Genomic DNA, 14,060 nt, shown 5'->3' with positions numbered 1-14,060 from the left:
ACAGTAAATGAGGATGAAGCAGGAAGCTATTCTTTCTCCTAAAAGTCCTGATGGTGCCCCCTAGTGGGCAATGTTGGTATTCTTGGGCGATTAGGCTGAAGGTCTTCTAATGTAGGTTTCCCAAATTTGGAACAGTCTCATGCAACCAAATTTGTTGAGGTTTGGATTGTTTCTTAGGGCTGAGGCCGATTCCATGAAAAGCCTTTCGTATTTGAATTTACTACGGTGTATTATCGTGGCTTTCTTCCATTGTATTCTATGGTGTGTGTGTGTGTAGGGGGGGGGAGGGTTAACATAGTGGCAACCCACTGGTTTAAGTCAATAAGAATACAGTTTGATTAGCTTAGTCCCAAACTGTGTGCCAGATTATCCTTGTTCTGTCACACAGTATTTAGTGAATACCTGCTAATTGAGTACACCACATAAAGATAAGGTCAGAGATTAGGTTAGAAGCTCAAGTCAGATCTACTTCCAGTTAACTAGCTTTGACTCTTATATTTCTTACTCTGTGATCTGTTTTCATATTCAATTTGCTATCTTCATGTAAAAAAAATTGTGCCCAAATAGCTGAAATATTCTATTTGTTCAATAGATTTTATTTGTTCATTCAGGATGCATATGCATTTGCTAATTTTCATACCAAATTTGTTATAGCAGTTAATCAGTTCAGTTGAGGAATCCTGAAGACTTGCACTGGATTTGTTTTGGAATATAAGATCAACTGTGTAAAGATTTTGGTATCAGGTTTAATACCATTTTCTTTCATAATGTGATCCATGTAGATGTTTAAGAGTGGAAATAATGTGCACTCTCATTTTACACCTGATTTTACATTAACCCATCTTCCTGTACTTGTCATTCTAACTGCTGTCTAAGCTTAAATGTAGACTGTATTGCTCATATGTCCTGTTTATCCACATACTTATCAAATTTTGAACAGCTTTTCTCTTAGCATCTGGTTGGAAGACTTTTCCAGATCTATAAAACTTAAATAGTAATCCCTGTTATATTCCTATGGTTTCTTAACTATTTTTCATGAAGTGAAAATCTGATCCTGACAAACACAACCACTATTTGGGCTGAACCAGCTTGGCCTTCACAAAATTTTCCTACCACAATTTTTGACAGCTTAATTTATGCAAGTCTCAAGTAGACTTGCATAAATGTTACCTGGAATGCCTCTGTAGTTCTTGCATTTGATTTTTATTTTTTTTAATAGATAGGTACTATAAGAGCTCAACTCCAATCATTTGGAATTTTGCCTTCTAAAGTATGCAGTGCAGTTGTTGTAAAACTTTTATACCTCAATATTTGCATTTGCAGTCAAATATCATCCATTCCAGCTACCTTTTCGCATTTCAGGTTTTGATGGCTTTTCGATTTATATGTTCTCCTGGTTGCATTCTTGAATATTTTCTACCACTGTTACATTTCGCAATCTTTTAAATTATTCTAGGAATCTAAAAATATCTTCAGTTTTCATGTCGTCTTTTATATTTTGCCATCTTTCTTATTCTATATTCTTACCAAAGCCTTCCCATGACTTTTGTTTAGCTACTTTTACACACCGACCCACACATTCTATATATCAGCCTGAAACCCATAGGCACATGAGTGCTATGCATGAGAGAAAGAATAACTTTGAAGAGTTGAAGGTTGCATTCTTTGGTGGTAAACAAAGTACAGGAGGCTGTTCCAAAACACAGAGGTAAATGGAATGAAAGAAGAGGAAGACAGGTTGGTACAGTATGAAGCTGGAAATAAAATAAATATTGACAACCAAGAGCTTGTGTTCATATAATTTTGGAAGAAATTAAAGGAAAGATGGCCTGTTTAGTAGAACATTGTCCTTGGAATAGCTGCAATTCCAAGGACATTCCAAGATGGATGAAATAGTCAGACCACCTTAGTATTTTTCATGGATCAAAACATCTAGAATTTTACCTTTTATCATGTAATTACTGTCCACCATTAATCTTGTAACGGCGATTGCAGAGCTACTAGCAGATTAATTGTGACACCTTTGTGTCACCTGACAAAGTGTAGTGTGTTACTTGGAATTTTCTTTATCGTCCTTTGATATTTGAATTTTTTGCTGCACAATTTATTTATTGTCCCTCTTCCCAAAAATAAAAACGAATTTCATATGTGCAAAAATATATAATCAATTCTGAAATGACCACAGATCAGCCTTTGTAATGAATTTATTTAGTAGCACTAAATTTGGTCTTTTATTCAAATCAGTGCAATGGAACAAAATAATTCATGTTCATTCATTTTACGTGTTATTTTCGTGCAATTTTCAAATGCTTGCATTGAAAAAAAAAACAACCATTGTTAAATTTTTTTTTTTTTTTAAATAACATTTACTGAAATAAATATGATCTTTTGTTTTCTTTCTTTGCAAAATACCATTATATAGATCATCATGCTTCAGTTTTAAAAATGAGTTTTTATGAAAACAACAGATGATGTTAGACTGCCTCACTTGATTGCCGACTGTGAGACTTTTTTCTTTTCATAGCAGGAACTCATTCACTTTCATCTTTTGCTTAAAATTGCAATAGATGATTTTTTTTGTAGGATGCACATTACTATAATATTCAATATTCAGTGCTTCACCACTGAAGATAGGGAGGAAATATATGAAAGATATCCTATACAGACTGATTTAAAATTTATGTTCATTTTGAAGATTTCCTATTACATCCTCCCTCTCCATTACTTGAACTGAATTATAAATAACCTGTATCTAATTTTCTACTGGTTTGAAAGTTTTCACAGACAATGTTCAAAATCTGTTGTTTCATTTTACCATTTTGAAGGAAATAATGCTGTGTCGTTGAAGCAGGTACTTTTAATTCCAGATTATTTCTTGGCAGTCTACAATCAGTTGTCTACTGAAATTATTCTAAGTTTTAGAAATATTATGCTATATTTTCACCATATAAAACTGTTTTATATGCATGCCAAAAAAAGAAAGTTTAGTAGTGTTAGTTTTTCTTTTTTTTCTTAAAAAAAAAAATTCCAAACATCACTACTTTTACTACTGCTGGTTGTCATTTCTGAAATAAGCTATATCTTAGAAATACTAGATAATAATTCTCTCAGCTGGAGGAGAAGACTAAAAGCTTAGATATTAGTACTGCAGAATACATCAGCAATGTCTTGTTTCATTTTCATTTGTATTTGTTGATTTAGCAGACATTCTAAATAGAAATAGTGGTATTTCTTTTACAGGCTGATACAGTATTTATGTCAAAATACTTTCTTAATTTATAATAATCAGAGTTTCACTTTTATTATCAAAAAATTTTAAATTATTTGCTTCAATCGTCTTGGGAAAAAAGGAATTTAATTTTTTAAAAAAAAAGGTGCATATATGTTACATAATTGTTTAACTTTATTTTGAGGGGGGTGATTACCCACCTATTCAACCTGCAGATATAATTTATTTTCAAAACTGTTTGCAAGACAACTGTTACAAATGCAAATTACTTGGGGAACATGCTCATACATTTTAATGTAAAAATAGTAGTCAAGTACAGCTACTTCAAAAATGCTACACATCTAAACTATCAGTAAATGTCTTTTTCAAATGTACAGTTATTTGTTCTTTGTACTATAAGAAAAAAACATAATAATACGAAAAATATCTAGTGTTTTCTTTTTCATTGGGTGAATTTATGTTTTCTTTGTTCTTTTGAAAAAAAAAGTGTACATAATTATTTTCTTGCTATTTTTGCCAACTGAACATCTGGAATATAAGAATGACATTAACAACTCTGTAGCAGAGTTGCAACCTTTATGGCCTCTCTTGACTTTGAACTGTTACCTGGAATTTCTTCTATTCAGAAATTTCAGGTAAATATATAAGTAAGAGATATATCCACTTTGGAAGATGTGTTACTGAAAAGATTGTGGAAATTATTTTTGTGTTAATTTCCAAAGCTTTTGTTAAAAAATTATTTTTAAATATTCTTAAAAAAAAAATGCTATCAAGCAACATTTTTTGAAATATGGTTTGAACATTTTTTTTCTCTTGTATTCCGATTTATGGAAATGTCACATTGTTATGCTTACAGATACACTGTTGTTGTTTGTGAACAACTCTTTCTGCTTTTATGATCAAGAAATTATGTTAAATTGCATTATTCTTATTTTGAGGCTAATTTTTAAAATATCACAAATTTATATTCAGTATTATTTCAAATGAACTTGCAGTTGAAAAACAAAACAAATTATTGTTATTTATAGAGTGCTCATTTCACTAATAATAATTGTTTCTTAACCATTGTAAATTATATGGCGAAATTATCTGAGACATGTCCTATGCCGAACTAATTCAAATGTTATGTTCGTTATGAAATATTCCAATCACAATTCCCCCCCCCCTTACACACACACACACACACACACACACACACACACAGCCACTTCCGCTCACAGTAACTGAATTATAAATATCTAATTTCATATTTCATACTTTTCATGTAAAGTATGCATTTCAGTATCTGAAATGCATACGTCAGTATATGATAGTTAATTGCACTTCTTATTCATGTTCTTTCAGCAGACAATATGCATCATATCCAGGTTTTGCTTGACGTCTATATACATCCTGGCCGGTATCGAGGTTAAGCATTCTTAGTTGGGGTTTAGTTACCCCCGATCCCAATAAAAAAACACTTGGAATGTGAGGGAAAGGTGTCAGAAGAGGGGATAAGTGTATGTCAGCCCTCCTAGGAAACACATATATCAGTGGTATGATAGACTATCATAGACTATCAAGAGTGGTATGAAAGGCTTTGTGTTTCCTAGGAGGGACCTCCTGCGATGAGTCTTGATAGACTTTGTGTTTCCTAGGAAGGACCTCCCGCGATGAGTCTTGACTCCATGGAGGCCTTAATAATAATAAAAATAATTATTTTGAATCAAATTCTTGGAGAATAAAATGTATTGTTAACTAAGCAATTAAACACAAATATTGATAATGACATTGGTTTACCAAGGTGATATAATATTTAAGTAAAGAAAGAATCTTGTCCTGGCATTAAAAATTATAATTATACGATTAAAGAAGGAGAAAAAAAAATAATTTGTAGGTATTTGGTCAATCTAATACAACTAAGACTCAAGGTATTGAGCTTACAGCAAGGAACTTTGTTTCTTGCTATAGATAACTGAAACGCAGCTATGAATGTGAGGTAATCTGGTTAAGTGTTCTCCTCAGCATGAGGGATTATTGCCCCTTGTAATGGATATGATGATTAATTGCACTTCTTATTCATGTTCTTACAACAGACAATATGCATCATATCCAGGTTAAGCATTCTTAGTTGGGTTTCAGTTATTCCCCCCCCCCCCCCCACCAATAAAAAAAACACTTGGAATGTGAGGGAAAGGTGTCAGTAGAGAGGGTAAGTGTATGGCAGCCCAAGAAGAAAATTGGATCCTCTTTGGAGATTGGATATTATCAAAGAATAATGAGAGGTGAAGTGAGATCTTTGTGAGAGATAACACAAATCTTTTTATTCTTTAAAAGAATGGATACCAATTGCTAGATTGGTATCCATTCTTTTATCTTAACCTGGATTTATTTTTAGGAATGTCTGGTTCATAGGTGTTTGCCTGTGGTTCTTCGTCAGTTGGCTTAAAGTCAACCTAATAATAAAAATAGGTTTGACTCTTTCTTACCAGTATTTTGCTTTCTTTACATAAATTTTGATTTTTTTTCATAAATTTTCTCTTCTGAACAAGGCTGTGCATCCTGTTTCACCATACTATGGTTGGAATGCAAAAAAAAAAAAAAAAAAAAAAAAAAAAAAAAAAAAAAAAAAAAAAAAAAAAAAAGGAACAATATAAATTCTAGGTCCTCTAATGGAAGAGGTAAGGTAGCTCTTCAGATGAAGTAGATCAGGAGGGGGGGGGATTAAGATCATATGCTGTATTAAGGTTTTGTTAGTTTCCCTATCAGTTGTGTTTCTGTATTATAATGTGGTTAAAATAAAACTGCTTTTGTGTTTTTTGGATGAGTTTTTGCCATATTATAGTACAATTGTACTATAATTGGCAAAAACGATATATACTGTATTATAGTTTTTTATTTATATAAAAACTATATTCTATTATAGATTTTGACTATATTATAGTGAAAAGGTTATAGTACACCCCCCCCTCTTTTCAGTTGAGGAAAGGCTCAAACCCATTGTTAATATCCAAAAACTAGATGATATTACCTAGTTTCTGCAATCAGAAATCATTAACTGCTTGTTACTAAAGCATCCAAAAATGGAATATATATGAGGGGAGGGGATGAGGCTGAAAAGTTATGATAAAACACCTAGAAAAAAATGATATTAAAGCAACTGATATAACCACAAGAAAGAACATATCATAAAACCCTTTAACCTCCATGTTTCTTCAAACTTTAGTAATTTGTTCTTTTTCTTTTAGGATATATAAGAAATGTCAGAGGTTTTGAAGACACAGAAGTGTAGGCCATCAAGTTTTTTGGACTGCAAGATAAGTCTGCAACTGAGATTTACCAAACTTTGTAATGAGGCTTTAGGAGACTGTGCCTCAGTATATCCAACAGTTGCCAGATGGGTTGCCAAATTTAAAACTGGACATCCTGAGACAACAGATGCTACCAGGTCAGGAAGAAATTGCATACAAATTTTTTGGCTCATATTGTGACTGTTTATGAAACATGGATTCATCACTATGACCCAGAGACCAAACAAGTCAATGGAGTGGAGACAAAGGTTCTCCATGGCCAAAGAAGTTCTGAACCCACAAGTCAGCAGGAGTTTTTGCTTTTGTCTTTTGGGATATGAATGGTGTAATCCTTACCAAGTACCTCAGGAAAAAAAAGTGAAACTGTTACAGCAGCAATTTATTCAATAACTTTGAAGGAAAAACACCATGGGAAACTGAGCAGAGGTGTGTTGCTTTTGCAGTACAACACACCTGCTCACATTGCTCATGAAACCCCCAACAGACAATACACAACTTGGGCTTTCAATGTCTGCCTCATCCACGCTATTCACAAGACCTCGCCCATCTGACCATTTCCTATTCTCAAACTTAAAGAACCACTTGAAAGGAACAAAATTTATCACAGATGAAGTCATATCTGCAGCTGAGGACTGGTTTGTGCAACAAGGGAAAGACTTTTTTCTCAGAGAATTGCAAATGATGCAGAGCATTGTAACAAGTGTATAACACTTCGTGGAGAATATATAGAATAAGTTACATGGTTCTACCTCAATTCCTTCATGGTGATTATCACAACTTTTCAGCACACTCTTGTAAAGATTTTGTTCTGGCTCTAAAATGATATGATATGGCAGATTAAGTGTAGAAAGGAATGATGATCAAAATGTGGCAACTATAGATCCAAACTGCAGATGTACATGAATGATAAAGGAAATGATCTGAGAGGAACTATTCAGTTGTTTGCCAATGACAGTAAGGGCAAAGAAGAACAGATATCAGTTTAATGTGGAACGTGTAAGGTTATGCACATTTTGGGGTGAAATGATTACTAGCTGTGATCATTACTTTCAACCATATTGATGAAACTGTAATCCAGGAAATTGGAAAAAAAAAAAAAAAAAAAAAGTTTTTTTTTTTTTAAACCTAGATGGCGCAATATTAGGACTTTAGTCTTGTGTTGAACGCTGCAATTACTTTTACTAGCCCCACTGTTACACCGGATTGTGGTTGTTTTGCATTTGTAACAAACTTTGTGTTGTGTGCTCTGAAGATGCTGGATATAATACCAGCAAAATATTAGCTTTTAAGTTAATAAATAGTTATTTTCTTAATCATCTGTGTTCATATCAAACCATGAAATCTAACATGTCTGACGAACACATAAGCTCATTGGATTACTTGATTACTAAAGAATACCCTGACAAGCAGAGATGAGCAAGTTATTATACCTCTTTATAGGGTCTTGGTGAGACCTCATCTTAACTACTGTGCAAAGATTTGGTCACTTGGGTTTCTTGGGGATGAGGAGGTGAAGAGAATCCAGAGATGAGTGACAAAATGATGGTCATCTGTGGAATGCACCTTATGAAGATAAGTTGAAGAGTTGTGGCTTACAGAAAAGTGGTGATATGATTAAGACATGCAAATTAAACTGAAGGGTTTTACAAGATTAATACAGAAGAAACTTTTCCGAACAGGTCTGGTGGTGGGAAAACTAGAGGTCACCCTTGTAAATTGATCAAGAGTGTAGTTGTCAGGGATGTGAAGACTAGATATTTTACTTGGAGAGTGATGGATGAATGAATGGAACAGGTTGCCATTCTGTTGTGTCTTGACTGTAAATGTGAGTTTAAAGCAAAATATGATAGATACTGCACAAATAAATAGTGCCTGGCATAATATTTAGGACCTCTCTTGAATAGTAAGGACTCTATGGGAGTTCACCATGTAATAATAATGATAATACTTAAACTAGCTTTTGGGTTTTAAAGCTTTCTGCTCAAATGATTCCACATATTAACTAGAGCAGCTCTTCCCAAACTGTGGGCTGCGGTTCCCTTGGAGGTCGTTAGTTTTGTTGAGGGGGCCGTGAAATAATGAAAACAAATTTAAAATGTTTTAAGACTAAGTGTGCCATGTCAAATGTGTATGTAAGATGCTAAAATTACTCAGGTAATGTAATATTTGCTGTGTATGTTTTGTATTGAATATAAATACGATAAATATTATATGTCTGTATTATGATTTTTTTTATGGGGGGGGGGGAAATATTTTCATTTTTCCAAGGGGGCCTTTGCATCCATAGGTTAGAGAAGCACTGAACTAGAGGATGCCTTTTGTAGTCCTGTGCAATGTCCATGACACCAAATCAGTAGAAGAAAAATCTTGTAAGTTTGATTCTTGTCACTGAATAAAGGAACTTTTTCTAAGGTTTTTCGGAAGCCAGTCTTTGAGCAAGTAGGCTTTTTTCCCCTCCTGAAAACTTCAATTTTTAACACTGTCCTTTGTGCAACACATGCACACACAGGGTATATACATCCTACTTGAAAATTATTCCATTATAAGAATTGAAATTTGAGTTTACTTATTCATCTGCACTATAATTGTAACATCCTGAAAGTCTTCTTTAAAGGCAAAATCAATTTCTGAAAAATAAGCTCATACATCATTATATTATTTTATATGTAAATGTTTTTTGGGCTGTAATTGATAATTACTACTCATTGCTTTAAAAAAGCAATATATACAAATAATTTCTCATTTATCTGTTTCTGCAAATAATGGAAACTGTATTTACCAGTTTTTAAATGGGTTAGGTGTTAACAAGCTCCTAGAAAAACTTTAAGTTTTCTTATTGCACTAGCTAACAAATTGATTTCTAAATGTAGCTAGATGTCTGAGAAATTACTATAGTTAATGGAAAATATCAAAATTTTGACAAATATTCTATTCACTAAAGTAAGCAGAAAAGTTGTTTATTAAAAAATGCCTTTAAAAATGCCTGGTTAGTAGATATAGAAAACTTTTGGACTGGATTGCAAGCTTTAATTTAATTTATTTTTTATATAACTATATTGATGTGGATTATACAATTCAAAATTGATGAGGCCAAGGATTCAGGCATAAGAATGGACAAGGAACTGAAATTTAGAGAACATATTGCAAAAGTGAAAATAGCATTGCAGATTACTGGATATTAAAAATACGCTAACAAGTAGAAAAAGAGCATTTATTTATTTATTTATTTATTCCTCTTTATGAGGAATAATAAATCTGATGCATCCATATCTGGACTACAGTGCTCATATGTGTTTGCCTGCCTGGGGATTTGGTGGATAAGAAAGTAGTAGTAGCAGAGAGGAGACAGGTGCCCAAGATGGAATTAGGCCTGTTAAATGCTTCATGTGAGGATAGATTAGAAGGAAGATTTGTAAATTATAAAAATTGGTTAGTAGATAGAGAAAAGGGGATATGATATTTTTTCAGTACATGACTGATGAGGAAAGAATACATGTCACCACTGGAAGTTGAGTAAAAGTAGGATTAGCAGGCAACAGAGTACTATGCCATTAGTGAACAATTTTAAGGAGCGATATAATAGTATTGTGTGAATAATGGTAAGTATGGGCCTCCTATGTGTCTTTGGACTCATAGCCACTTAATAATAGCTATATTAGTTAACATTTATTTATACTTCAGCCTCAAGAAGCCATTTATAATAGTTGATAAATGTCAATACTAATATTTAAAAAATACTGCGATATAACTGTTATATTTCTTGATAAAACTTGCATTTTATTTTATATTCTCTCAGTATGGTATATCTGCTAATCTAAGACCCTTTAACTTGTCGTATCATCTTTTCCATTTCATCCCACTGCTCCTCTGAAAATTTTAGTAGCCTGCTGAATGGGCCAGCTAGTTGAGGAAGTTCTCCACCATCAAATCTGAGTACCTTCAGAAATAAGTACAATTCAACACATGTTATCTTCAGAACCTTTAAATTATATATGAGTTATTTTCAAGACAAACTGTTATAGACTAATAAAAAAAATTCTCTAAAATAATTTCATTATTAAAGGGGGAGTGGGGAGAGAAGCTTTGCAGAATTCATTTCATTGGAGTGATAGTGAATTATCAAAAATAGACAATATATTGTTTTTTTGGATCAATATACAGCTGTTGCTAGATAAGGAAGCTAGAAAATAAATTACACTAGACAAGAAATTATATACGGTAGATTCCAGTTAATTGGGACAGCCGTTTATATGGGACAAATATTGAAGAACTGAAACAAATCGAGAATATAACCCAAAGTTGCTTCGCTTATTTGGGTCCTCTTGCTGCTTTATCGGACAGTGGCTGTAGAATGGTGCACGTGTAGTGAGTTGTATAGAGAGTGTTGCTGTCAGTTAGCGTTAGGATATAGAACAGAGAAGATGTGTATATTTTGACAGTGTAACGATTCTAATTACAGTGTGGGTAGTGCACTTTTGATTAAAACAGGTGTGTGTGCTAATTTTTTAGTATAAAGTGTAACAAACAGTGCAGCAATTTAATTTTTTTTTTTTATAAGGCCCCTGTCAAGATGCCAGGAAAGATCTAACATTAGTAGATAAAATTGTCTTACTTAAAAAGCCAACCATCTAACACCAGTCATCATCAGCTAGCAGAGATTACAATCACACCATTTGTTAGGCCAGCAGGACAATGTGTCAAAAGAATGGGCATCATGCGATGGACAACAGGGAAAATCCCAAAAAGGGACATGAGAAGGCAAGTGGATGAAGCATGCATGTTGATGGTCAAATGTTAAAAACCAAATCAAAAGATTTTGCTAGAAAGCTGGGCTATGTGAGCTTTAAAAGCTATAGATCACTGATATGAACACAGATGATTAAGCCATATTAGGACTTTAGTCTTGTGTTGCGCGCTGCAATTATTTACTAGCCCTGTTACACCGGATTGTGGTTGTTTTGCATTTCTAACAAACTTTGTGTTGTGTGCTCTGAAGATGCTGGATATAATACCAGTGAAATATTAGCTTTTAAGTTAATAAATAGTTATTTTCTTAATCATCTGTGTTCATATCAAACCGTGAAATCTATTATAAAAATGTCTGACGAACACATAAGCCTATCCATGCCTACAGATCACTGGTTGTCGTGTTTGAAAACCAGACATGAAATAAAATTTAAGAAGGCGCATGGTGAGGATGGTAGTGCGAGTGCTGAGTAAACAGTGGAAACCAAATAAACTACCTGAATTGCTGCTGAAATTTAGCCGTGATGAAATCTATGATGCTGACGAAACAAGTCTATTTGACCATACCACACCAGACAGTTGCCTGAGCTAAAACTTGCAGCGCTACCAGGTTCAAAAAAAGAAATAGAATGCGTTACCATGTCAGGAAATTACAAATGGAAGCTGTTGGTTACTGGAAAAAGCGCCAAGCCTTGATGCTTTAACGGACTTAGAATGGACAGTCTGCCAGCTCTGTATTGTGCTAACAAGAATGCATGGATGACTTCTGTTATTTTTCAGGAATAGCTAACGAGTTAGGATGCAGAATTGCAACGAAATTCAAGAAAAATTCTTCTGCTTCTGGACAAGTGGGGCACACCCTCAATTAGATTGTTTGAAAAACATTCAACTTGAATTTCTTCCTGCTAATACCATTCCTGGTACAACCACTGGAAACAGAATTAAAAAATTTGAAGATGTATATCATAAGGTTGGTGCACTACATCCTTGAGACAATATTGAAGAAACTTGACTGACATCATCTTCAATGGCCAAAGAAATCAGTGCAAAGGTTACAGGCAGTCCAATTTGTTGCAGATAGCTGGCAAGAAATAAGCAACAAAATAATTCAAAACTGCTTTGCTCATTGTGATTTTAAGAATTCAGACCAGGAAATGCCAGATTTGACTGAATGAAATTGAAAAATTGAAATCATTTTATAACTGCAACATGTCAGAAACTTATGAAGAGTTTTTATGCATTGACAATAGCCTTCAATGTTACAATGAAAACAAAGATTGTGAGGATGCATTGTTGGACACCTAAAGCCCTGGGAAGACAAGGAAAGTAATAAGCATGACACACCTGAACATGAGCAAGTGACTAACCAGGAAATTTATTGCTGAATTATGACACTGCTTTATGCAAAAAGGAAATGAAAGTAGTCCATTATCCAAATTAGATACTTGTGCTGATTTTGTTTATTTGCAGTCTAAAAAAGGGAACAGGTTAGGGTAAACTCGATAAATTTCTCTAAAATAATTGTTAGGGAAAATATGCTTCTTTGACGGATACCTATGTATAATTAAGCTCTTTAGAGATGGAGACACATGTACGTTTAGTTTTTTAAATAAAAACATGGTTAACCAAATATTTTTTTTTTGTTAACCATGTTTTTTTTTTCCCCACCATACTGTACATAGCATTATACACATCCAAAAGGATGTGTGCTTTCCATTATGAGATACTAAGGCAATTGATGCGAAGTCACCAGCTTCTATATAAAAATAGCCCATTCGTGAAGATATCTCATGTGTAAACTTTGCTTACACTTGGATAAAGGATTAAACAAGAATATAATTTCTTAGTAAGTTTAATTTAATTTATGGCTGTATTAATTTGCCAAAAATATGGAAACTGTCATTTTGCTAATTCATCATTCTCATTTCAACAAGAATGACAGATTAGTAATTCCAAGAGTCTGGAAGACCAATCTGCAACTTATATAGAATCCAGAACATGATGGCAGGACCCCTAACACAAGGAAACCTTAAAATAACAGGGTTGTAGAGATGCGGTTGATGTAGTTTTTCACTTGAGGCTTTTTTTAATGCTTTGTATATTATTATATAGAATAAAAATTTTATATATATATTTTTTTTTCCTCGCCAGAAGTCAGATTAGTGTAAACATTTAACAAAGCAGGTCTCATTAATGTGAATAATTTTTGGCCAAGCAGAACTAACCAATACCCAAAATTCCTCATCCTTATCCCTGATGTTTATAACATTAGGTACATTATAACATACATTAATTAGCATATACAACTAACCTTTACCATGTAATAACTGTCCCATTCAATAATAGTAAACCTAAAAAACTACATTCAGCTTTTAGATTTAGTGTACTTATATGTAGTGTCACGTAGCTTATGTCTTGTTCATATATGTTTTCCTGATGACCTTGATATAGAGGTTGAAAAGTCCAGTGTTAATTTCTTAATTGTAAGTATAGTAACTGTTCTAACGTGTGTTTTTGTTTTGATAAATTCTACACAATGAATGCTGACGACCATTTAACTTTGAAAGAAAGAATATTACCAGAATAGGTTGTTAATCTAGGGAGTGTTAAGGATTTTAAGATTCAATATGATAAATATGTTGTCAGTTGAATGAACCTCCCACGATAAGTTTGCTGACTCCATGGTTGGTGTGATAACAATAATTCCATCACACTTCATTATAAGTCTGTCGTTTACTTTACTACTATTTGCTTCCCTTCTAGGTGTTGCATATGCTTCATATTTACACCATATG

At 33.3% G+C, this 14,060-nt stretch overlaps 1 protein-coding gene across 1 annotated transcript in view; it reads right to left on the bottom strand.

The window, feature by feature from the left end:
* Positions 1 to 9,716: 9,716 nt before the first annotated feature.
* Positions 9,717 to 14,060, bottom strand: part of LOC150092357 (2,4-dienoyl-CoA reductase [(3E)-enoyl-CoA-producing], mitochondrial-like) — a 102,346-nt gene continuing 98,002 nt past the window's right edge. The window contains exon 8 of the mRNA XM_090414880.1: positions 9,717 to 10,456. Within this exon, the coding sequence (XP_090271006.1) occupies positions 10,334 to 10,456 (123 nt within the window). The 3' untranslated portion in view covers positions 9,717 to 10,333. The remainder of the gene's footprint in view (positions 10,457 to 14,060) is intronic.

Source organism: Typopeltis vanoorti, chromosome 26 (assembly GCF_054136105.1).
Source record: "Typopeltis vanoorti isolate ZY-2024b chromosome 26, IOZ_Tvanoo_1.0, whole genome shotgun sequence".
Lineage (NCBI taxonomy): Eukaryota > Metazoa > Arthropoda > Arachnida > Uropygi > Thelyphonidae > Typopeltis > Typopeltis vanoorti.
This window is presented reverse-complemented; position numbering and strand designations above follow the sequence as displayed.